The 27060-nt window shown below is 46.2% G+C and overlaps 1 protein-coding gene across 1 annotated transcript in view; it reads right to left on the bottom strand.

Annotated features, from left to right (window-relative positions):
* Positions 1 to 666: 666 nt before the first annotated feature.
* Positions 667 to 27060, bottom strand: part of ITGA5 (integrin subunit alpha 5) — a 297527-nt gene continuing 271133 nt past the window's right edge. The window contains exons 27-30 of the mRNA XM_069653218.1: positions 23433 to 23552; positions 19207 to 19308; positions 18841 to 18963; positions 667 to 6288 (exon numbers count right to left, since the gene is read on the bottom strand). Of these exons, the coding sequence (XP_069509319.1) occupies positions 6205 to 6288; positions 18841 to 18963; positions 19207 to 19308; positions 23433 to 23552 (429 nt within the window). The 3' untranslated portion in view covers positions 667 to 6204. The remainder of the gene's footprint in view (positions 6289 to 18840; positions 18964 to 19206; positions 19309 to 23432; positions 23553 to 27060) is intronic.

Here is a 27060-nt window from a genome sequence, read left to right as displayed (position 1 = left end):
CATGTCTTCGATGTCCAAAAGTGCAATATACACAACCAGAGAGCTGACAAAGCTACAAGGCCATGCTGACGGCAGGTTCTCACTTTTCAGGAGGACACTGACGAGTAAACATTTTCAGGCTCACATATGGACTTTGACAATTAAAATGTTGTCGTTTATCAACTTCCTCAGTTTCCCGCCAGTGCGCTGTTTGGTTTTACTCACTGCTCAAATTTTAGGCTGACCATTAGCATCTTTACGGAAGATCAGCCGTCGTTAGCGTGAAGATGCTGAAAGCGGAATAATGAACTGAACACAAAAATAAAAATAAAATAAACAGTCCACAAAACCAGTCAGTGACAAAGTAACAGACCTGGCCAGCAACTCTACATTTTGTACGTGTAGAAACCCTAAAAAGGATCTCATTTTGGGTGGTACCAAGCCTATAGCCTATTTTCAGCTACACTATGTGCATCGTTCCACATTTTCAAGGGTAAGCGGAGGGCGTGGGGGCTCAGCTAGCATAAACTTAATAGTTGCGACCAATGTGAATGGTATATCATGTTCGAATGCACAGAAGGTTGTCCCCTTCTACTTCAGGCATCATTTTAAAAACAAATCAAATCTTTATACTTGAGCGTATTGGTGCCTATATTAAGACAAGCAAATAAGAGGCAAGCAAAGGGGTTTCCTTCAACAACTTTATTACAACAGCAGCCCTGCCCACCTCTCCAGCAAACTACCAGTTCACATGGATCCTCTGCACCCATGAGCCAACCCCCCCCATCCTTCCAGCCCACCCCAAGCCTTCCCCCTTACAGACAGTGAAACTATTTTAAAAAAAAATACAAAATAAAATAAACACATGGCAGCAAAAACTGAAAATAAAAAAGGTCACCCAATATGGGAGAAGCGCATAGAACACTGACCAGGAAACCACACCTGGGAAAAAGCAGAGCAGGCACAAACTACGACACAAATTAAGACACATACAATTCCACTGTCATTAAGAAGCAGAAACGCCTAGCTAGGCTTGGCCAACATGATACCATGTTTACAAAGTGTCCCATCCAATAGAAATCAGGTGTCCTGGCACTCCACCAGCAGAGGGTCTCTTTCCGGCAGATGGACCATTATTCTTCAGCATGGGTAAGTTTCCTTGTATAGGACTTTGGGAGAGCAGAGTGCTACAGCACCATTAGCACCTTTAGCCGTTGTGAAGCGTTGCCTATGCAGGCATTTTAAATTTAGATTGATCCCCTCAGCCGGGCTGAAAATCCTGGCTGCAAAGACTGAACACACTGGTTGCAGGCACTGGAGGGCATGCGTGCCAACATAAATGTATTCCACTCGAGAGACGCAAGTCCAGTCATGGTTTCTGGTTTACATTCTGGGACGTGCAGCCCTGGATTGATGTATCATGGGACAATACAGGACTTCAACTTCCAGAATGCAAAGTTAATACCAAGAAAGGGCAAGCATCTCCCTAATGGAATGAAGAATGCTGGCATGGATGGTAGTGGGCAGGGGCACACTGGTCAGCAAAGAAGGCACTGGTAAAGGACCAGGTGTAAGATATGCTACTCCCATCCAGGAATAGAGGGATCCCCGTTTGGTCTACCTCTTGTGTCCGGATGGAGAAGGGGCCAGAGATACTGCTTGGGTACATACTGAGAGACTCGGGCACATTAACTAAGGCCACTGGCCAATATGCAGCGACATCCCGGTGAACATTGATCACCATTCTGCCCATACAGCTATGCTCCATGGGTGGTGGGCAGAGATCTTCCATGGTAATGTCTTGAGTCTCATACCCACTGGCAAAATGAAAAGCATGCCCCAGACCCCACAAATACACAGTCAATTGATAAGGGTAAATCAATGGAAGAAACAGCACCGTCACTGTCCATTACGCCCAACCAGGAAATGGTCAGCTGGGGCAAATGTTCTTGTGAACAGCCAATATGTAAGGAGGCTGCACCACAACACACTCAGGCAGGGGTCTGCAACCTTTGGCTCTACAGATGTTTTGGACCAAGCCCGAGATAGCATATTCAATGGCGACGGATGATAGGACTCAATCTTCTGGAGAGCGACAGGTTGCAGACCTCCGCGAGAGTTTGTAACCCAAGGTAACAACCAGTGTGAAAGGCAGGGAGAGGGCAGCTTCCACGAAAGGCGAATCTAATGGTATCATATTAGCCAAGTCTTGCACCTCCTAAGCAAAATAAACAAAATTAAAAAAAATTACAATAAAATCCATAACATTAATATTGCACTTGCAACGCATTTTAAATTAAAAAAACCTATTCCTCTCTCACATGTGAGGACATCTGTTCAACCATTTTTAAAATTCTTCCTCTACTTTGAGCGGCGCTCCCAAACATCCGCTCGTCATCAGTGCTACGTTTCAACGCAAAGGTTAAAAACCCTAATTGGACTTCAATAGAACACAGACATGGCTTTCACTTCCCTGCAGTCTTTGGCGTAAAAAATTAAAATCTTAGCTTTAGCCACGTACGTTTGTGGTATGCAAATGAGCAATTTCCAAAAATCCGAGAATTTGCAGTTTCATTCCCCACCCCGCCCCCCCCCCCGCAAAGAGAAGCTGAACAACACGTTTGGTGCATCTGGTCCCAACACCCAAATTAATCTTGCTGAATCTCCAGTGCATCTGGCTCTTCACCCAATTCCATGGGACTTCAGACTCTTCAGCCAAGACCTATGCTACAAATGGGCCCTACACCCCACTCACCCACCCACCCACTTTAGATGGAGACAAGAGAGCAGCAACTACACCTGCATTACCAAGTCCCTAGCCATGCCTAGTCACTTTTTTAAAATACGACCTATGGTCTTTTTTGGACCGCCAACTAGAGCCTGCTGGCGACCTCGGAAACATTACTGTAGTTAGATGTTGACATTCGCCATCACTCAAATTCTCAAAACCCCCATCACCTCTTTAGTTTCCCGGCCAACAGATTGTGGGTCTGACGCTGCGCACCCCAGATTTAGAATTAAGGTTTCCTTTTCATTCTTTAACCTTGGTTAACAGGATCTGTACATTAAGGATTTTTAGCATAATGCAAGGTTAAAGGACAGGCAATTCATTGGACGAATTATTCATCAAAAGAGTTCTAGGAATAAGGACATTACATTTAGGACAGACCACATTCGTTGGACAATTGAAGGTTTCAATTGATGCTGGTTGTAGCCATTCTACTCTAAGATAATAGCGAAGCTTCTTGCAAATTTAGAGATTTCTCTCAGCGTTCTAGAAATAGTAATTAACAGAATGATTAACCACGAGTGTCAGAAACCACCGCACAACGCAGATTAGAAAGCCAGCATCTGCTGGAATACACAAAAGTGGCAAAAACCCTCAAATAGGGGAAAACAAGAATGCCAACCATGAGGGCGTTGGGTAAAAATGGGTGCCAGTCTGCAGTGTTTGCTGGCATTCTAGAATAGCTTTATGGATGGTCAATGGAACGGGATCAGAGCAAGTCAGCTGGCAATAAATTAGAATCCAGATTGCACTTGCGATCATTTTTGCATAAAGAAAACAAAATATTCAAACAGCTCCTTCTACTTGGGTGAAGGGATGGTGGACCCACAAGACAGTCCACAAAAGAAAACATCTTGGAGTGAACACTAAATCGCACTCAAGCAATAACTTCAAGTTGGCGATAACCACCTTCATAGGACGACCCAACCACAACGAGACATTTCGCAACTCCACTGTTTCATACAATTCTTGGTCATCCTACCAGTTCAAAAATCACTTCAAAGGGAAGCTTAAAAAAAGTCCCCTGTCTCCTGCCCCAACACTTCTGCTTTGAGTACAATCAATGCCATTGAGCCTCAAAAGGCATATGCGATGCATTTCAAAGACTGGTGTGGACATTCAGAGGAGAACCAAACCAAAATGAAGGCTCTGGCTGAAAATGGCAAAGCAGGGCCCTCCAGCAATGCCAGACAAGGAGAGTAGCAACAATAATGGGACAGTGCCCACGTGGTTATGGTTAGAGGTAATCACAAGCTGCTGGCACCATGCTAGCCTGGAAAGAGAAAACGCCAGGCCGTTTCTACAGCAGCTACCAGATCTAGCTGCAGGAAGCGTCCCAGCTTTGCACGTGTGCAGAGTTTCCTTTTATTCCTGCGCCACATTTACATTGACAAATCCCTGCATTTCGGTGGCAGTGCACACTCCTAAAGTTTGAAATGAAGCCACGCTAATGCCATCTAGAGAATTGTCACACCAGTGGCAGCACAGCTTGCTTGGCCTTCCTGAAACTGTGAAGCCAAAAGTGAGGTCTGAAAAAGGCCATGAAATGCTGATTTCCCAAAATAAATGATGTTCGACTGCTAAAAAATAAACTTGATCATGACCTGAACAGACCTCAAAGTCTACCATCACGGCTCCACCAAACCAAACAAGTCTAGCTCTCCCAGCACCCATAGTTTGAAGTGGTGATGAGCTTTGAAGTCGATGGGCTTCTCTAGATAAGCATACTCCAGGAGGGTGTCACAAAGTCATCTATCTAGTTCCATTTACCATTCACAAAATCAAACTCGGTTCATTCTTTCTAATTGGGAAGGTCTGACTGACCGTCACTAAGCACATGGGAGAACAGCGCGCGAGGTGTAGTTCTACTTGAGGTCCTGTGAACGAATTTGACATTGCAATGCTTTTTGTGATCTAACAGCAGGTCAGTAAAAAGTGAAAACTCCCCAAAACGGCAGACTTATTTGGTAAAAGCTGTAATAGTTAAAGAAGCCTGCAACCCTGTTGTGGGGGCATGCGAGTGACTACCCTAATTTCTCGCCTCATCCAAAGACCCGAGAGGCAACAGAGTAGCAACAGATGCAATCCCCATGATGGAGGTGAGGGGTGGGGGGGGGGAATCCGATCTGCACTTAATGGTCTTCATGACAAGTCCAGCGAAGACTCCACAGCACGGCCGCATGAGCTGTGGAAGGCGGTCTCTGCAGATAAGCCTCCAAATCACAAGAATTTAGGAGACACCCGCCATAAAACATGGTCATTCAAGAGCACATCTCCCTCTGTTCAATGGTCCCCATATGAGTAGACCCGCAGGTAGCAAGGGTGAAGCGATCCACAGTCCTGCAAGATGGGATGGAATGTGCCTTTTCAACTCATCACAAAACCACACATAGCACCAGCGGATACAGAAATCTTAGTGAAATTAGCTTATCCGCACAGGACAGTCTCTATAAAAGGTGACACTGCAGATCAACAACAGCCAATAGCAATCCAAAACCATGCAGGGCAGGGATACACCTGTAGGCACTTTCCTCCGCCACATCACAACACACCAGAATACTCCTGTGAATACACCCCAATAGCCTTGGGAGGCTTGTCCACAAAAATGTCCAACACACCATGATGCCCCTCATAACACTGGTAAGGGTGAATAGGTCTGGGTGGTGCCCGCGTTCATGCATGCACAACCCTCACTGAAGAAAGATTTACCCACCACAGGAAGATTTGGATTGTCAACCCTTCGAGAGGAGAGATTATCGGCACAGAACAGCCCCACCATCACAAGCCCAAAAAAGAACAATGGTAAACATGGACTTGTGGCCTTGTAGGATAAAATTACACTTGTGCTTAACAGTCCTATTGCAAGGCTCCAAGGAGCTGGTGTGGCACACAATCACGTAGCAGTGGAGGCAAACTCCTCTAGTGTCAAATACATGATGCCGTTGACCAGTGCTTCAACCATCGAGTAAGAACAAAACCAATAGTCTTGCAGATCTGCCACACGAAGGGCCAACAATTGATACCAGGAGTCCAGATAAGGATTTCTTTAGATTGACCTGCAAGAACCCCATATTTCTCCTTTTGGAAGGCAGAAAAAGGAGAGTGACAATAATGGGTTTGGGTAAGGACGAAACATCCTCTGAATTGGCAATTTGAAATTTTCTGCACAGCAGCTCACTTCAATAAAGGGATGCAAAGTTCTCCTGGATATAAATAAAATCAACAATGACGACCCAATTGCTGCCATCAAAATGGTGGAGTCTTTCCTCAATAAAAGGGGCCCCATGGTTCCCTCTCGAGTGGGAGGCTTAGAAACACGGGAATCAGTGAGTCTCCCTCTGTCCGAGTTCATGGTGGATCATTGGCGTTGTGTCGAGTCTCCTCCTTGGTTTCTTAAGGCACATTTGGCAACACAGTGAAAACAGTGGCAATCCGAACTAGGCCTCCGATGTAGCCTGTGGCTTGAGTTCTGCCTTCTCCATGGCAGTGCCGTAAGGCAGGGAGCGTTTGAAGAAGCCAACCTGCGGAAAAAGGAGAAAAGGATTAATGCATTTTGAAATGTACGGTTTGAAAAACACTGCATGCATGGCTTTATTCGCATCTCTCTCTTGGTTGCAAGGTAAGAGCCCAACTTTCAAAAATGAAGTGTTGCAAAGTAAAACGCGACATATAAACTGAAAATGAAAAAAATGAAAGATTCCCAAATCTGCAATCCATTTACATTTGTGGCCTGTGCTGAACACCAAGCTTGCTGTATGCGGCCCTGGAGCTGCACAAAGAGAAAATGAAGCAAGCACGTCTGCTGGGCAATATTATGGAATGTGTAGGCGGCGTGGGGAGGGACATGCAGTGGTCATATTTGCTATAGACCAATTGATAGACCAATTGATTCACCATCCATCACCACAGCTCACTTAGGAGGGTTTTACCCATGTCCCGAAGGGCAAAAACAAACAAAAGTTAGACTGATCAACATCTAGGTTGATGGACTTCTCCCATTATGGAGATTGTCCTTAAACCCTGCGGTCATTGCCAAGTTGGTCTTCGTTGCAGGGATTCCTGCAGCTCGCATCAGATGCACTAAGTGGTAGAACAGATGTGCAGCCCAGGAATAACTCTTGGGTGGTGTAGTGATTCTCCCCCGCCCCCCTGTCCTGTTGCTTCCTAGACTGAGTCATGGCGGGGAAATTTGATTCTAGGCAGACACAAGCCACAGAAAGACCATTACTGGGCAAGTAATGTGTGTACTGGGGTTTGTGAATCTGCTTAGACTCGCATGCTTTGCATAGATAACAAGCCATACCAGAGGAAGGTGGAAGGAGAACAGCAGAAACAGTGGAGAAAATATGCTTCATCATCACTTGACCAACTTGAATCATCACTGGCCTGTGTATCGACAGTAGTGTTGTGTGAATGTATTAAGAAACTCAAATATGCAGCCTTACAGATGTCTTCTAATGGCACATTGGCAATACAAATTAGAGCTGCCCCTGTGCTATAGGTGTGAAAGTTAATGTATTTTTGCAAGTTATTAACAGAGTTGCATACACTTGGCAATCAACCTAGCACTGGTAGCCTTGGTTCCTGGAGCACTTTCTCTGCCCACTGCAAAAGAGACAAAATTTACTTGTGTTCCTTATTGCCTTTTTTTATCCAAGTAGAACATTACAGCTCTCTGCAGATCAAGTGTGAAGTATCCTTCCCCCCCTCTATTTTGTTGGTTTGGGAAGAAATACAGCAATTCTATAGACTGCTTAACATGGAACTTTGAGATTAACGTAGGTGAGAAATGCAGAAAACTCTTAAAACTACTTTATTGTTATGTATGGACACAAAAGGCTTGGATACTGACAGGTATTGTAGTTCTCCAACACTTTTCCCAACTGGACAAACAGGTGAGCTTGTGAGTAAACCCAGAGAGTTGTGAATTATAGGAGGTACCATATTTCGTTAGAATATTAACATTAGCCTGTGTCACAGCTAGACAGGATTATGAATGTCAGCCATTGCCACATCTAGACTTTATTGGGAATATTACTAACGCCACATTTAGATAGAATTGTGAATGCTAGCTTGCTTCACATATAGGCAGGATTTTGAAGGTGGGCCAGTGCCACATTTGGATATAATTGTGAATATTGGCATACGTCATATGCAGACAAGATTGTGAATATTAGCCAGTGCCGGACCTAGATAGAAATGCAGAGATATTCACGCACCATATCTAGAAAGTATGCAGAGATTTAGCACATATCACTTCTAGATAATGAGGCCAATAACCACCCCACTAACAATTTCACCCCTCTGCATAATCCTCTCAAACTCCAACTAAACACAGCCACAACCCTAAAGCACAACAAACCGCACAACCTTCACCACACCTCAACAACAAACAAACCACACAGAGCTTCACACAACAGCACACGTCAGCCATCGACTGGAATGCACCCCCAAGCTCAGTGAACGGCGTTAACCAAACTGAAGCAGCCAACAGCACATCACTGCATCATTGCTCACTTGCACTTATCCCGCTCATTCCCACTAACGCGCCCCTCCACCCCCTTTCCTTTTCAGATCCACCAGAGCGCCAGGGGACCACTCCGGTGGTGATAGTGTGCAGTACAAATATCCATTAACATTTAACTTCTAATGGACGTGACTTATTAGAAAAGATACCTTGTATGCAAGGTGGTTTTGTACGCTCAAAGGGAGCTCCATGAGTGCACAGTATTGAGGTCCCACTTAAGGGGTGGATTAGCAACTGGAGGATGAATTATTTTAACTCCTTCCATGAACTTGCCACAAGGACATCTTATGATGGGAAGTAGGGTAAGCTGGCAAAGCTGCGAGGTGTGCTTTGAGGGAGTTGTAGAGTAATCCAAAGACTAATAGATCAAGGAGGTAGATTACAATGTTCGCTGGTGTACATGCAAAGGGTAGTGATCCCCTTTGCATGTACACCATATTACACAACGCTTCCACTTGTTGTAATAACAGATCCTTGTGTTTGGTTTTCTGCCCTCCTTTCATTTTGCCATACTTCTTACTGGTAATTGGAAGTGCCAAACTCTGCGGCTTCAGAAGGAATGCTGCCAAGTTTCGTCTTTGTGGACATTGGTGTGCTAACTTGTCATGCTGTTGTGTTAGTAAGTTGTGGACTGGATGAAGTTTGAAAGCTAGTAGAACTGCCATCCTCAAAAAGGTATGGGGTACTATGTTCGCCTTGCCCACATTTGTGCAATTAATATCGGTTAGTTTTTTCTGCACCAACTTATGAAATACTTTGCCGAGTAGAGATGATGGTAGAAAAAGCATAAGAAAATATCCCTGAACATCCATCATCCACAGGGCATTCCCTATTGACATTCTTGTGGGTACCTGGATGCAAAACTTGGGCATTTCGTGCTCTTGGCTTTTGCAAAAAGATCTGCGGTTGGCTGCCCCCACATTTTGAAAACCAGTTTGAATGTATGTGTACCATGTCTTGAACATCCTGCTTAGGCTGTCTTCTAGGTGATTGCAAACACCAAGCACAAGGACATGTGCTTATATATATATATCACATGGTGCACGTACCACTGCCCATGTCCTGTGCTAGGATTGACAATGTCCTGGTGTGTTCCTCCCCATTTATGTACGCAATAGCTGTGAATTGGTTCATGTTGATCAGTACAGTGCTTTTGTAGGATTGTTTGGAAAGACAGAAGAGCCATCTTTATTGCCTGGAGAACTAGCACGTTTATGTTCTGTGTGGCCTCCTTGTGCATCCATGTCTCCTATGCAGTGAGCTCTTGGCAATGGGCCCACAATGCTCTGCCTTTCAAGAGGTTTTCTTTTGTGCACCATTGCAGAGAAATTGAAAACAGCTTGTTACCACCACTAGACTGTCCTATTCTCCTGGCACTTGGTCCATTGATGCGATAGCCACTGCTGGATGCTTCTCTTGTTTAGACGGGATCATAGTAGTTCAAAATAAAGGTTCTATAAAAATAGACGAATAAAAATACATCTGCAAAAAAAAATATATCAAACAAAGAACAATGCAGCACTCTGGGTTATTCATCTGGAGTGCAGTGTAAGTGAAATTCACAATGTTCTTAAAAGGATATGTTTCTTGGATGGAAAAAGGTGCAAAAGAGAAGCAACCAGTCTCTAGGGCCCAAATGGACCAATGGGGCAGTTATTTGTCAACAGTAACTTGTTTTTGTTCTTAGGTGGTTTATGTGCGTCAAACCTCTGCTTTAAGCAGTGATGTGTGCTGATCAAGCTCAGTTCGGGTAAGGTGGATAATGTGGGCCCAAGCAGCTTGGCAGGTTCAAATGCGGTAGCTCTGTACGGCTTTAGGAAATGCAGGTCGGGTGCTTTCGAGGATCTCTTCTAGGTACAGTCAGGTTGTAAGTGCCCAAGAGTGTCGATGTGTGATACGCCAGCGGTTCAAGTTGACGTGTGGAAGTTGTCTAAATGGTGATCCTATTGTTAGTGGGACCAAGCCTGATTTGCATATGGTCTCTCCCCTTAATGTAATGGCTTAGCAGGCGTAGACCGATGCCCTGAAGAGGGGCCCAGAGCGATGCCAGAGGTTGAGATTAATTCTAAACTTTCCAGCCATCAGCTCTTGTTTTGTAGTACGGTGAAGCGGATGTTCGAGGGGCGAGTCATGGTATAACCACTGGTCTCCAGTGGTCCAAGTCGGGTCCCTGTGGCATGAGATTGATTTGAGCCTAGCAGGTGACGTGCTCAGCAAGGACACATTGCAGCATTGAGTGGCTCAATGTACAAGCGAAGGTTCAGAGGAGTGCCAGAAAGCAGCACCGAGGAGGATCTCTCCAAGTCAAATTGTCTTCAATGGACATCTGGTTTCGAGGTGGCCGACAGAGGGCCTTAGCAGATTTAGTCGTCCAGGAGCTGCAAGACCCAATTCAGGGTGCTCAAGGACAAGGCAAGTCCTTAAAGGGCCTGCTCTCCCAGCCCTGGGAGATTCAGGGGAAAAACAGAAGGTCCTGGTCCTCAGCAAAATATCACTCCCAGAGTGCCCTGGGAGTGGGTAGGGGGCACAGCTATCTTCTGATATGCACTAATCATGCAACCTCAGAGGTTGAGAGCTTTGGAAAGTACAACTCCCCAAATGTGGACCAGGGAATCCTTCTCAGGTTTTGTTCCAGAATGAATCAAATAAGTGGTGGGAGACCCCTTCTTTTAAAAGGCAAGGGTTGACAGGTGATTGGACTAAGGCTAGCCGGCCTTAGTGGTGCAATCCCTTCTTTTGAAATGAGTGGACTTTGTCTTTCTAATATCACACCCAAAGTGATTTGTGCTACAGGGAGGGGACAGGAAGAAGAGAAACAAGATAGCAGATTTTCCTCCATGGCTACCCTAATCCCACCCCCTCCCCTTTCAATAGAATTCAAGGCCTTTATAAATGCAGCACCAGGGTGTGAGGCTACTCCCTTTGAATGGGTGTGTTTGTGGGTGTTTGTCTCTTGCAGAGGGTGTTACCTACCCTCACAAAGGGATGAAAAGACGCATGGCCATTCCGGTGCCTGTCATTTGGCAGGCTCAGCCTTGTGGTCAGAATAGTGAACCCGGAGAAATGGGTCCTTTAAGAGGAGGTAACAGTATACGAGATGGATGGGGATGCAGATCTTACATCAATAAATCGGACCGACTCAGGAAGTTGGCAAAAGTCACGGACGTTTTAATAACAGGTCTTTAAAACAGGGAGTACAACGGACATCAACAGACACTGCACAGTAGAACCTCTCGAAAACATAAAAAATCCTTTAATACTAAAGATTTGTCATATGTGACGTCATGCTGCACGGAAGATAAGAAAACCTACTAGGGTTTGTGGTTGGTCAACGGGGAACATATACATATACTTTCTATGGGATACAGGGACGCAATTGGGTCTGTAAGATCAAATGAACAGTTAAGCCCTCCCCAGGTGCAAGTCATCTTGCGTGTCAGACCAATACATGACATACTATTGGCTTCTTTACGTACGGGGCCCTCCATCATTGGTTGCAACGCTTGTACCCTTCAGAAATATTCCACTTGCTAGTAGCACACAAGCTGGTACCAGAGGTGCCAGGGGTTTGGCCTGGCCATACCTCCTCACCCTATTAGCCCAACATCCATCATCACTCCTGTGGTCTGCCATTCAATTAACTCCTTTGAACTCGGCCTTGAAGAGGCTCACTAGGCCAGAGAATCAAAGGGAGTGGCATGGGCTTATCATCTGGTCTCGGTGTAGCTCGCCCAAAGTCTGTTGTCATCAGACCATGTGACTGGAGACCACGTTTTTGAGCTCTTCGTTGTACGCAATACTATTAATTAAAAATCTTGGCCCCCTCAGTGACTCGTTCCACCTCAAACAGCTCAGCTTGCTTCTCACGTTATTGTATCTTAGAGTACATGGCAAGGGTCTCGGCGGACCCAACTCTTGCCACTGAGCCAGGCAAGCCTCTCTTGAATCTTCCTTCACCGTCACCTTTTGTTATTATGCTGCGCCAAACTTACAGCCCTTTCATTCAAGGGGTCCAGGTTTGCTAAAATGCATTGTGGAACATCCAGATTCTTTACATACCTATGTATATACATTGGCGCATCGCCTGCAATCTATCCACTACGTAGCCAGCCTAATGATTACTTTGTCTACTTGCATTACCGCGTCTGTACAATTGTAAAGTGGTTTTGCATTTACTTCAGTGCTTTTTTGCACGTGCAATCTTCATTTCGGTCCCAAACTGTTACTCCATCAGATTATATAGGGTCTATCTTCTTTCTTCATTCGCATCTCTTCTGGGTGCGTCACGTTTGCTTCATGTGACATCACCAATCCTCTCTTTTCATTTCCACATTTCTGGAATTTCCTTCAGGAGACCATCATTTCTTCGTGAATAGATGTACGGTTTTCTCCTTGTTTCAAGGGATTTTTGTGATGTAGGCACCATTATTGACTTTGCGCATGTAGCAATTACCAGTTGCCAACATATAGGCAGAACTTCCGGTAGCAGTACTTGGCTCCTCTTCTTCACAACACATAACCTACAACAGCAGAGTTGACCCACAGGAGCGGTCACATGCGATTTCAAATTCGATGTGGCAGCAATGATCAGAAGTAGTGCCAAGATGAAACGCTGACCACCGCATGGGCTACTTATGATTATCAGTTTTTATACAGGGGGCAGATCTTAATTGCAGCCCCTGCGCTGCAGAGATGTGGCTGCAACTGTGGCTGTCAAATCGGCACTGTGACCTCTGAACCTGATCTTTAGCACTGTTCGAGCCAGTGCTGCAAATTAGGGTACTGGTGCAGGAGGCTCCAGATACACCCTATGCTTTTCGCATGGAGGTTATGAAAAGAGAAATCCAATTAGCAGATTACCCTTTGAGATGGAATTACTTGCATAATGTTATTACAAATGGAAAAAAAAAAAAATAAGACCTTTGTACTCTTGCCGGGTGGCAATTCCTCAGAGCGCCTCTTTAGAAGGCCATTTGGGAGTCAGATTGAAGGCGTGTCTGGAACTGAGGCCCCGGGTTCTGATGTGCAAACGTTGGGCTATGCCGCTGCAGATTCTGCTTGCATGACGTATGCTGCCAAGCCCTTTTGACGGCGCTCCTAAAAAGTTTTCTGTTAATAGGCACGCCTGGCAGGGATTTTCTGCGTGATCTTGGGGAAGGCCACTGTTGCACACTTTGAGAGTGTCCTTCCAGAGAAATTTGGAATTGCAACCGGGGCACAATGTAAAAGCAGCATTTACCATCTGGGACTTATAGGCCTAGATAATGTATTTACCCTTTCACCCACCCGACTCTAAGAGTCAACAGTTGTGAATTGCGCCCCGCCCACCGCATTCTCCCTAGTTTGTGCCTCGTAGTTGCCGTAGTAGAAACGAGGTGCTCTGCCGTTTGCGGAGGCGACCACGCGTCTAATGACGTCAAAAGTTCTTCTCCAATGACAAATTGCAGGCAATCAATGCAGGAAAAATCAAATTTAAGTACGTTGATGCTGGAGGGGTCATGGGTACCTGTGAACGTGGGATAGGGGTAGTGTGGCAGGAACAGCAATGTTGAGGCCCTATTTTTACTCATTTGAAAAACGTAATACACCGATCAACCACTAGATGGGGCACTATGCAAAGCATGCGAATCTGAGCAGGTCCTTCACAAGCCCCAGAAATAAGTTATATTTAAAAAGGAAAGCGCGAAATCATTGAATTAACAAGCAAGTAAACTTCGAACACATATGCAATACTGTTGCAGGTAATCAGCAAGTTTCCAAGAGTTCCCAAAAGTCTTTCCTAGAAGAGGACATTTAGTTGCAGGTGAGTAAAATGCTTTTCCTAGCTAGGGTCGTAAAGTTCCCTTTTTCAAACATTTCCCAAGGAACAGTTTGAGTCCCAGCGAAGTTTAGGTTAGGTTACAAAAGACCCTTTGAGTGAAAGACGGAAAACCCAGAAGAGGATCCAGCTGAAGTTAGTTAGGAAAGTAAAAACAATCTTTTTCAAGAAAGAGTTCTGCAGTAGGCATTTTTTGCGGTTTCAAGGAGCGGTCACTGTACATTTGGTGACTGCAGAGGGTTCAAGTGACAGTGACAGTGCAGCAGAGACCCCAGGATCAGTTGAAAGATTAATTCAACATTCTGCAGTTCACGTGTTGAGAGTTAAAGCCAGAGGTGCAGAAAGGCAAAGGCGTGCACTCCGCGACAGTCGGAGATGCCGGGTTCCTCGGTTTTGCTCTGGCTCAGGATTCGTCTGCTGAGACGTAGTCTGCTTAAGGCGGCCCAGGGAAGGGCGATTGGATAGTGGGCAGCACTGGAAGGGATAGGAAGAGGCGTCGGTGTGGATGAGGAAAATGCAGCACATGGAGCTTCCTAGATCGGACAAGCACCCAGGATCCATGTTCCCAATGTGCCTGGGTGAAAAATCTAGTGTCCAGAGGGCGAGGACAGTCTTGGAGGTCACGGCAGTGAAGGGGCTCCCACTTCTGGATCTGGTGACTCAAGCAGTCAGCTTCATGGCGACCGGGCCTTCGAGCAGGAGAGGTGATCCAGTTGTCACCACTCGATCAGGGGGACCGCACGCCAAAATCTATTCCTTCTGGTCACCTGGAGGGCTGATCTGCACCGTTTGATTCAGAGGAGCATCAACGGTTCTGGTGCAGAGCTTTGCTCCTTTCTCACGACAGCAGGCCTTCCAAATGTGCAGGCTTTCCAGCACTAGAGAAGGCAAATGGTGAGGGAGGGTCTACTTTTACTTGCCCCCCAAAACCACCTTAGGGCTAGGGTGGCGAGAGAAAAGTCCTTTATCCTGCTTGGGCGGTAGTTAAACACTGCACTCAATCACACACCATGTAACATTCATACAAGGGGTGGGGTGTCAGCCTAGGGCTAACCCTCCCTTAAAGCATGCCCACACCCTCCTGAATGGCTCACACATGCAAATGAAGGGAATTCATGCCATCCCAGACATCTGCAAACGCAAGCTAGAGCTGGAATCAGGCTTGCTGCTCCCGCTCACCCCCACGTGACCAAACATGGTTGCTTCCTCACACACACACACACACACACACAAAGCGGGATAAGAGATAATCCATCAGGTCATTGAGGCAAAGAACCTCCATTTTGTGATTGGACCATTTCTTTTCAGTAAATGGTTTTGCGGAGTTAAAGATTCATAAATGATGCCATGGTTTGTTACCATGTATGACGAGGAGGATGGGTCAGCAAAGATGGGTGGCCATTGGAAAGGTCGAGCTGAGGGATGGGAGGGAAGCCATGTGGACCATCGCACCTTGCTTGCATTGAGGCAGAGCGCGTTGGCCTTCAACTAGTCGTGCACCACACTCTGGCATTTGGAGATCTTTTGGGCTGAGTTTGAATGATTACTGATGGAAAATCAATTGAGCGCCATCAGGATAAACCTGAATAAGTCAGTCCGGCTTCCCACGGTAGATGCCATGGCTCACATGCACAGGTTGAGGAGGCCAAGAGAGGGGGACAGGGATTATCCTTGTGAAATCATGCATGTGACCGGAGGTGGTTTGAACTGTGGTGGGGGGCCAACCATCTCAGTGAGAACGTTTTGAGAGCTCAGTCTTACGAACAAAAAGTTTAGTATGGGACTAGGATGCCAGCATCAGCTGTGCGGCCACCCTACTGAGCCGAATCCAAGCTTGAGAAGATTGGTGACGAACGTTAGGTTGACAACCCAAGGAGTCCAGGATGGCCCCTCTTAAATTAGTGCCACTCTTGCTGGTGCATGGGAACCTGGGCTGAATCTAGTTTCAAAGAAGTAGCAGAGCTTACCAATGAGGATTGCTTGAGTGAACATGCGAACCATAACTGAATACGGACAGGCAAAATACTGTATTGTAAATTGTATGAACTTTGGTGAAAAGTAAGGGGGGGCTGCTTTCACATGCCCAAACCTGAATAGTAGGACAAAGTGAGATGCTCCTGCCGCACATCACATTGCGACAGTGGAACTCCAATACTCTCAAGGGACGACATATGAACTGAGGAGACTTGGAAAAGGCTTCCAAGGTACTGAAATTCTACCATGGTATGGCTGCCATGCCATGGGGGTTATAATAAAAAGCCAGATGTTAATTTTGAAAGTGTCGACCCAAAGTCTGGATCTAAAAAGCTACAATAGCAATACTACATCACCAACCTTAGGGTTTGTGCCACCACAAAGGGCTCTCATCTCGAACTGGGCGGTAGCCCTTACATGCAGTGGTAACTGTTACTGCCGCATTTAAGGGTCCACCCAATCTCGAGTCTGGCGTGTTACACACCAGAGAAATGCCAATTTTCAGCGCAATTACCACACAGTACTAACGCCGCCTGTAATTGACCCAATGGGGACTAACAGCTCCCAATCCGTGACCCCAGTGGTAATACCGCCTGACGGGTGGGCACTAATGCCAATAAGTGATCAGGCCCAAATCTTTACGACAACCACCCCCTTACAATGAGGCTACAATGCATTTTCAAGGTCATAACTAGCGACTCTGGGGCCCTTCCTGATGAAGGATGCCTAGGCAGCCACCTACCTATAATTACTTCACTGTAGGACTGACCTTTGCTGAACACTAGATGTTGGACATTGACAGAGGACATGCAGTGCCTACGAGGTCTCAGGCTTTACACATTACTACGCTATGTTAAATGTTAAAGGTATTTGTACCGCGCACTGTCACCAACGGAATTGGTCCCCAGGCGCTCTGGCGGATCTGCAAATGAGAAAGCGGGGTGGGTTAGTAGGGTGAAGGGGGAGTAGGATAGTGAGAGAAGTGGTGTCCTGTTGGCAGCTTCAGTTTGGTTTTCACTGTGCCCTGAGCTTGGGTGCAAGTGTCGGATCAATGTCAGTCCTCGTGTAGTGTTGGTACTGCGTATGGGTTTGTTGGTGTATACTAGAAAATAAGCCCTTTTCTGACCAGCACCTGTTTGTTTTTCATCTTATATGGTCTCTCCCACTTGTGCTGGGAGAGATCATGATGCATTCATGTCCATCTCTGTCACTCAGGAGCATTTCACCACCGTTCCCTCTTGTCCGATATTATGGCCGCTAGTTCTAGGAGTAGCACCACAATGAATGAGGATTTCCTCCTGCAGCTGTTTTATTTCTTTTAGGAATTTGAATTACTTGATTAGATCTTCCCATCCATCTTACTGCTCCCATCCGCTTCCCTCTGGCCCTCAACTCAGTGGTACCCCGATATTTTCAGCATCAGTTCTGAGAAGGCCACAGTTTATGAAGCCCATTTTGCAGCATCCAGGGTCACCCTCCTAATGGGCATGGATTTGATTGCCTACTTCAAGATCGGGTGAATCTTCAAAGATTGCAGATGAGAGTATTATGCTGCGGGCTCCCGGGTGCTCTATGGAGAAGCAGCGACATTCAGGATTTTGATCAGAAACGACTTCCAATAACACTAACAGATGGCAGAGGTATTCCCTGGAAGGCTACCTGTACAATAGCACCAAGAGGCGATCCAGTGACTAACCAGTTTAGGAGGGGGTCAACAAAATACAACACACAAAAAGGAACTACAAAAATGTAACAATAAAAAGAAGGGGCAGGGAGGGAGTAGTGCAAACTAAAGTTTACCGTACAAATATACTAAATGATTACTTGGCGCTGGAGCTCTTCACATCACAAAATGTGCATCAGTACAGTTGCATTATTTTCAAAAACGTTTGGAATCAAGCAAATGTAAAATAATAAAATTACAAAAAAGGGCAGGGAGAATAGAAAGAAAATAAAAAATGGACGATAGGAATGCAAGGTTTGTCCTCACCCCGAACGATGCAAATTCAAAAAGGAGGTTAATGCACCGAGGTGAAGGTTTGCATCCTAGAAGCATCTTATATTTCGGTCTACACTGCCACATAGTGGTAGTACGATAAAATGTTACTGAAACAAAAATCGGAAAGGAATGGAACAGAAAGGCGGCATGAGGGCGTAGTGGGCTCAGCAGACCCCAAAAGTATGCTGTTCCCAGAGGATAGAAAGCTCAACGACTGTCAAGGCATGGAATTATTTCAAGGCATAATGCCGCCTTTCTACTGTCTGCCACCTGAATTAAAGGGTTTGCATCACCGGTCCTGCGCATTCACCATTCTGTATTCCAGACCGGAGGGCCGCTCTAATGCAAGGAGCATGGGTCGCACAATCAGCCTGTCGGAACTTTATGGTAAAATGAGAGGCAGGGATTCTAAAGTCAACACACATACTAGATAAGCCATTGCAAATCACACGGGATGGGGGCAGTAAGCTGGGTGGAACGAGCCCTGGACAATAGGTGACCCACTTGCCTAGCCTAGCACACGTGAGTTTCCCCACACAGCTCAACATGGATGCCTCACTTGCAAGAGCAGCCGCTCACTCTCCGATAGCCTTCAATGCCCTGGGTTGGCATACAATCACACCAAAAGTAAAGAGTCACATGCCAACGTCTGGCCACTCCAGTCAGGCACATGGCAGAGTGCAGAGTAGTCGATCTGCACCGACCTAAAAACTAAAAAGATAATAACAGCAGTGATGCGATTTTCATGTACTCGCCTTGTACAGAACGTAAATCAGCAGCGCCAAGAGGAGAAGTCCCAGAAGGATGGCCAGTATGATGATCCAGAGGGGGACGCCATAGCCGCTCTCGGCTTTCACCCAATATATCGTTGTATTGACCTGGAAAAACAACAGAGACAATGTTTGGTTTGTGGATGAACAAGGCGTATCTACATGTGGCTGGAAAGCACTGCGGGGCTACAAGAACTTTCAATTATGGACAAAGTTCGGCCACCAGATGGCGCACTTGCGATATCCCCGCACTAGGGAATCCAACAAGGCTGGGCGTCAGTGACGTCAACAAGTTGTCCCTCTCCACCCTGGAGCCAGCTTCGCAGGCAGAGCATGGCGTGCAGTACTTGCCTGGTGTGTGCCACGGGGGTATTGCCGCGGCAGGATCTGATATGGCATCCGATGCATCTGGTAGGCTGCTTCACATTGCAACGCAAACGCCTGGTTTTCTTTCTGGCAGAAGCAAAAACAAGGGACGTTACTTGTTGCCCGGCTACGAAGGGTACGCATGTAAAAGGGAACTCACGTGCTCAGTGCATCCGCGAATGAAATGACTAAAATCAAGAAGCAAAAGGAGACAACGCAGGCTGAGAGCAGTGCGATCGTTGATCACAAACTAAACTACAGCATCAAACCAAGAACCCAAATGGGAGAATCTTCTTTAAACTCTAGCTTAAAAACAACATCAAAAGAAAATGTTCATAGAGACAGCAAAACTACTGGACAGATTTACACCAAACCAAGGAATATATGCAATGCTTTGTGCTCAACTGACGTCAACCAGTCCAGAGGTTTCCACTGTGCCTATTCCAAGGAATTCATTTGGGAATTCATTTGGGAAAATGAATGGGAGCAGGCCAAAAACTTTCTACGATTAACTTTTAAAGCATTGAATAAATGTCCTCAACATGTGCAGTTCAGAGTGGGCCTGAAAACGGAACTCGAGCTCCTGCGAACCCTTCTACTCATCCCACCCCTAGGAGCTGCAGCCGCATTGGACCAGGGTGCTCCCCTTTGCAGCAGCCTACCCGCCAATCCGCTCGCCACCTCCACCCTCCATGCCTTGCCATAGATCCTGAAATACCATCTTTCTCAACTGCCAACTAACTTCCTCCCTGCTTCATAGCCACTACTTGCCAAACCCCCGGAAGCCACACCCGCAGAGAGGTCGGCACCATACCATATAAGAAATCAATATATATATATACATACATGCAGAGCCAAACTGCCACATTAACTCCTCACTTTCAGTTATCAGGGCAGAGGGCTGCCCAAATGAGAACCTGGGCGGTGTTTAAACAATGGGCCTCCTTGTTTTTCATTCTAAGAGGTGAACACATTTCTAATGGCTTGTTTTGAAGGAGCGAGACATTGAAAAATAGAGCTTTTGGCTTAAATAGGGAGCGTGGGACAGCAGGTAACCTTTTTCGGGAGGGAGGCGTGTCCTTCAGGTTTCACAGATTGCTGCTGCAGGCCCATTAAAGGCCCATTGGCAACCTAAGCTATCCTGCATAGAGATAGTATGGTGCTTTTGATTTCACTTTATTCAACTACTTTTAGATCAGATTTTTTGACTACTTATTAATTGTATACTTCACACGTGGTAATGAAGGAGAGACATTTACGCAATTAGTGGGGTTTTGCGATAAAAGCAGTTCCAATCACTGAACACCTTTGAAATTAATTAATGCTTCGTGGGTCATGATCCCAAATAAGCATTTTTTTGTGGTACTCGGAGGGCACACACCAATCATTTGTCACACTTGCAGCACAGTGCCCCTCAACAGTAGCAGTGTTCCCCACTCCACCTCAAACCTATAGCATAGCCTCAAACCTGTCCCTCTTGGCATTTCCACTAACATGGGCAACAAGAACCAAATTAGTCTACAGCTGCACCTTGCTTATGAAATTGAAGAGCAAAGCCTCTGCCCCTTTGAAAACCACTGCACTAGAGGTGCATTTGATTGGTCTGAGAATAACCAATAATTTCCAGCCGATTATGAATTCTAGGCTGTGGGGCAGCGCAATCCTTTACCTTAAAAGTACAACTGACTGTCAATAGAGCCAAAAGATCTTGATGCATTGTTTTTATGAGCCACTGGTAGAAACCTACAAAACACTGCATATACCGACCGTTTGGGAGCACTGGGTGTAGCTGTTGTGACCTAGTACTGGGCTGAAGGAGGTGTGCGAGTGTAGTGGTGCTTGGAATGTGGCGAGTTATCTGGAACCTGGGGGTCCATCAGCTTCCAGGAATGACTGTTGGGACAGCGAGACCAAAGAGGAAAGATTCCTTTAAACTGCTCTCCTTACTTCCCGTACTTGAAACAATAAAGGAACCCTTTCCTTTTATACATACCTGGCTCTGGACTGGTTCGTGATCCAACCACCCAGACAGCCAGCCATCCATCCATGGGTTGCCATTAAGCTTTATAGACCCCGCCAAATGGCTGCACTGGGGGGAGGGGGGGCATGGGCCCTGAAGACGAGAGTTCATGGCCAAATGCCCCTTTTGTCATAACTGTGCTGAAGCCATGAACATGGACCATTCCAGTTGACGGTACGGGCAGTAGTGCAGGATTGGCAGGGAACAAAGGTACACCAACAATTTACAAGGGAAAGGGGTCCTACACGACCAAACTATAGATTACAAGCTTTAGTTTAATGCATTTAATGTCTGACCGCACGTTTTAGTCACGTTAGGTTGTGTTCGGCAGTTAACATTGTGCGTTAGTGAACTCTAAAATTCACGGGACGTTTTGTAAATCAGCACAAATACCGCTCCCACACCAGTCTAATGATTGCATGATTCTGCAAAGTAGATGCCTGGTTAAAAACAAGGACTAGAAACCTGTTATTGTAACCAAAAGCCATCGCTTAGAGTGTCTCCTAGTCGGTTATGTTCGCAGATGGTGGAGTTTTATTAAACTAGATCTATTTTTATATAACCTTGATTGGACATTCCCTTTCTTTTGGTCCATCATGCTTTGCTGTTTGGGTCGCTACTGAATCATTTCTCTTAAGAGCATCGCTTTCCTCGGCCCACGTTACCACAAAAGGCAGAGGATGTATATCCCTTAATTTTGGCTGTTTTACCATTAGGATAGTGTTGGCTTTTGGTTTGTAGCTGTGTGAGGGCTGAGTGGCCATTTTAGCCTCTACTCATCCTTGTACTTCTGCAGGGCAGAATCCAGTTTGTCACAAAGACAGTGAAACTCAAGGACTTCACAATGACACACTAAAATCAGAGATACAAGCAGGCGCTCCTCTCTAGAAAGAACATGGCATGATCACCTGTTCTGTGTTTTTTTTCTACTTTGAGAGTCCGCAGCCATCACTTTTTGCTCAAGGTGCTTTTTTATAAAGGAGGAATAACCATTTGCATATCAGTCTTTGTCCCGCCCACAAGGGCAGTCCAGCACCAGTGGTATAGCAGCACCCCCTTCTCTGCGTCTTGGGGAAGAAGTCTGTCTTAGACCCTGAAGATCCTGGCTGCCCCAAACTCCTGAAGGGGGTCCCAACATCATAGAGAGCATTACTTTAAGGCACTTACAGTGCAAATTAGTTTATTCCGATGTACTCTGCAAACTCCCAGAGACAACTAATATCGCTGTAACTAACCCAATCAGAATGCATAAGGGATCTGCAGTTACCCACGAGGCAGTATGGCCACACATGTCGGTGCCAAGAGACATGCCTATGCATTCACATCTAAACCGGTTCTTGCCATGTTACAAACTGTTAATGCAGACCTGTGTGATCTGGAAAGCTAGCATACTATAAAGGATGTTGTACTGATTCTGTAGCTTAAATGAAAGTATTACTACGTATAACCTTTAAATCATGCCAAAGAACATGGGTAAACAATGTTCACCCATGGCAGACCCCAAAAAAGCCACGGATAACTGGTTTGCAAATGATCATAAAATCTACCTTATGGACTAAAAATAAATACTGCCTAAGGTTTCAGAATGTACACTTGTATGCATTGTACACCAATCTGCAATGTGTGTATGCACCACCATGTGTTATACAATTTCAGACTGCGGGACACTGGAAACCTGGAACAGTGCACATCCAGTCAAGCCACAGTGCTAGATTGGCCTACAAGTCAGATGAGAGCATTAACACTACACAACATGTCTTTCTAGGTAGCAGGCACAATCGCATCAACCTTCCTGTGTTGAAAAACAACGAATTCTTCCTTCACCCCCATCGCTCACTGCCGCCGCCACCCCCCTGCCTCCCATTTCCAAGCCTCAAAGTGAGGAATGTAGTTTCCAGCAGGGGCATGGCATCCCCTCCAAGAGTACAGACCCCTTTCACCTACAAGGATCAGCACACATGGGTAAGAAGCAAGAGGGGAATGAGTGGGAGGACTAGTTAAATAGTAGAGGAAGTAAGGTAAGGGACTAACCCTACCTCATCGACACTCGTCCGCATTTCATTCACCAACACCTTACCCAACCACCAACCGCTGCCCTTGATAGAGCATATCTACAAAACACTGGGGTTTAGCTGGTGACGCAGCTGAGTGGGGGAATGGGGAAAGCGGACAGGTAGCGGTATGTACTCACATTCTGGAAAGTGTCGGCCCAGATCCGTAAGTGGACGTTCAGGATGGCGCGCTGCTGTTTCTCCAACGTGCCCACCTCACAGCGCAGCGTGAAACATTCCACCTTGGACTGAGAGCACCGCTGCAAAACCAAGAGGGGGGCGGGGGGAAGAGAAATGGTTAAATAGGTATAGGGCATCCAGAGGTCATCAAGTTTACTGTTACTGGCTGCCATCCTCAGATTTCATAGTGAACCAGCATGAACATTGAAGATTATGAAAAATAAGGACAAAGAATGGGTGGTAAAATCACGCCATTTTCCAGCAGGAGCGAAGGGGGTAAGTCCATATGAAATTCCAAAAAGAGCATGAAACAGGGACGCATTAACAGTGTAAGAGCAACGTCCAAGAAGAGACTATAGGGTAGCAGCAGGCTGTCAAATAGGCAGTGCCCAGAGGCCAAGCCGTCCAGCCAGCGATGATATCTCGGCATCGATGGAACTACAACAACGACGCACCAATCACTGAGGCTTTAGTGGAGCAAAGCAAGACCACACCCTTTAGTAGAGAGGGGCACACAGTCAGCCAGGCCCAGAGCATGTGCCTCCAGTGCTGGAAATGGAGGGAAAAAAGCAATTGTTGGAGCAATGGGGTCATAGCCAGGGATGGGGTCATGTCAGTTAAGTGGCTGGCTTTTAACCATCATAGCTACAAATCATTGTCGATTTTAGAGATTTGAAACAAGCAGAAATCACAAACCAATCAGACAATATTAAATGGATACAGTATCAAGCGGAGGAAAATTAGAACTATAGCCTTATGTACCCCACCTCAAAGTGAGCCCAAATTTACTAGCAAAATAATGTGAGCCATATACAGCACTGAACCCTCAAGAGTGAAAGAGGCACAGAAAATGCATCATATGACTAATCACCTGCTTGTAGTTATTATTCCTTGGAGCTCTCCCCTCTATACACCTCACCTTTCTAATCACCCACCTTGTACACCTCTTAAAGGACATGCCACAGAGCACACTTAACCCCCCCCTCCACCCCTGCCAATTCCCATTTATCCCACGGCTTTGTCTGCAGCAATCAAACGTTAATCGCGTGTATTTGTGGATGCTAGAGCCGAACTCTCCTGAGCTCAGAAGTCAAGTCTCCAGAACTGGGACAGCTCATCACTGCAGGCGCAAAGTTAACGGGGCAGCTCAGCAGGAGCGGTGCCAGTTCCTGGCTCATGAGGGCTGAACCCCTCCCAAGTGGAGGAGGTTGCAGGCTGCACCCTGCCATGACCCTCAACTTGGGGCTATGATGGTAAAGAGTGCTACCACAAGAGCCAGCCACATTTCTAACCCGCGAGAGCAGGGGATTTCCATTTAAACAAAAGCTGAACTGCTGGGCCCAGCTTTTAGATGGCCCCCACGCCGGCAGTGATCATCTTTGTGCAACTAAATATCGTCCGAATTGGAGTGAAAGGTGCATCTAATGGGGAAGGGCCGCAGGGATGGAGGAGAGCTCTGCTCCAGCTGCTCAGGCCTGGGCTTTATTCCCACAGATAAGACTCCGATAAGACAATATCCCAGATTCTGAATCCAAGGAAATCTAGCCCAATTATAGCTCTGTGCATCTTTGTAGAAAGGCCGACTTTACACCTGCAGATGCAGAGCTTAAAAAGACACTCAAGCAAGCAGGAACTCCAGCCACACAAAGTCCATTTAACAAGTGCATAGGTGTTGCATACGTAGATAGAGAACTCTACCACTGCCTAAATCATCAATACTCATTTTATTGACCTCAGAGGCAATAGGCGGAGTTGGGCACTGGGATTTGAAACTGGAGTTGCATATAGCGTACTGCCCTTTTCATGTATAGGATGTAGCACAACACTGGATAGGTCTGTGCAGATTTGCATGTAGGCGATGCAAGGATTGGAAATCCTGCTAGTGGTGTACGAATGTATGCGCCACAGTGGCAAACGCACAAGGCAGGGCAGGTGGCTTTGGCGGATGGAAGCAGACCATGATTGCGCTGCATGGGCACAGTAGCGCTGGCGGTGGATTTATGGTATGGTGGTTACTGGGGGGATGATGTGGGGAACGGAAGTCTAGCGAATGTTTCTCTTTTGAATGTTTTGATGAAATGGAGATTAGCATTGGTCCAAGAAGGTGCGTCAAGGTATTTCAAAACTACATCATCCAATGAAGGAAGATGTACTATCATTTTGATGCATGGTTACATAGGCCAGAAGTGGAATAAAGTACTGAGAATTATCTTGAGTGGGGGCTGGGGGAGGATACTGGAGTTGGGCATTTGTAAATTGGGGAGGTCAACTCACTAGGGCGGGATGTCGAGTTTTAAATGCTCTTATTTCGGTACCCCCCCCCCCCCAAAGACCTGCCTCGCCGCACACATGGATCTATTGTGCAGTAGGAGCAGCCCGGTGCCACCCTTCGCAGAGGGCAATCCCATTATCCAGAGACATATTTGCAATCGGGATGCCTCAGCAAGCCAATTCAGTCTTCCGAGATTTCGCTTATGAAAAAATGTTAGGTTAACTTGCATTTGTGTAGCGCCTCCTGCCATTTCTGATTGCGTTAAAACACTAGCTAGGAACGGCCCTTCCGAAGACCCTATTCAGACGTGACAAAAGGGAGCACCGCAGCGCATGCAGCAGTAATTGTTTAAGGAACTGTTCAGGGAAAGCAAAGGGTAGAGTGTAAGAAGTCTCAATCCTTGTGGGATGTTCTGGAAGCTTAGGTAAGAACGTCGCTTCATACTAGTCTTCTAGTAGTTGGTCACTATGGACAGCATCCTCATTAAGCAAACGTCCCATGTGTACATTGCAATAGTTTCTAATCTTGGGTTCTTACTTTAATGTTTTTAGCTGGAATTGGTATGTGGACAACCCACCAATTTACAAAATTAACTTGTTGGCTCAGAAACCATTTAACTACAGAACTAGGGTTGTGGGGGCATAGACCGCCTTACAGTGTAACCCCAGCATTCCCATGAAACAGGCTCTTAAGGGGAAGACTGTTACAGGAAGGGATAATTAGGCACCACAGGGCCCTCAGCAGAAACAGGAAATGGAATCTGCCCGATTTCCCAAGGGGAAGACCTGCTTGTGTGTGACTTGTCCGAGGAACCCATCATCCGGCATCGCGTTCCTTTTCAGTTAGTCAGACTGGCATTCCCTGGTAAATGGCAACTCAACAGGAAGCAATAAAGAAAACTCATTAGGCTCAACTCGTGCAGAAAACGGCTTCGGTTCCCGCCCTCAGGCCGAATAGCACACGTCAGAGCACGCAAGGCCATATGGACACAGTGGATTAAGCTACTGTTGTAAAGTGTGCTACTTGGGATGCAGCTTTGCTGGTCATCGAATTCGAAGAGCAGAAATGCCAAACACCTTTATATTGGAGGGTCCGATCGGAGAGAACTAGAATACTAAAGAAAACGACACTAAGCAAGACGAAAGATTCGAATGTCCTTGTTTAGGGCAATTCCAGCCACGTGTGAACATGAATGTGGCAATGTGTGAGGCAAAGCCTCCACAGCAGCAAAGCTCACGGGAAGAGGAGCACAATGAAAAGGTGCCCATTTGCAGCGTTTTGGGGAACCCATTCTTCCAGCGAATGCATAGTTCTCC

This window comes from Ambystoma mexicanum, chromosome 3q (assembly GCF_040938575.1).
Source record: "Ambystoma mexicanum isolate Mex_15411 chromosome 3q, UKY_AmexF1_1, whole genome shotgun sequence".
Lineage (NCBI taxonomy): Eukaryota > Metazoa > Chordata > Amphibia > Caudata > Ambystomatidae > Ambystoma > Ambystoma mexicanum.
This window is presented reverse-complemented; position numbering and strand designations above follow the sequence as displayed.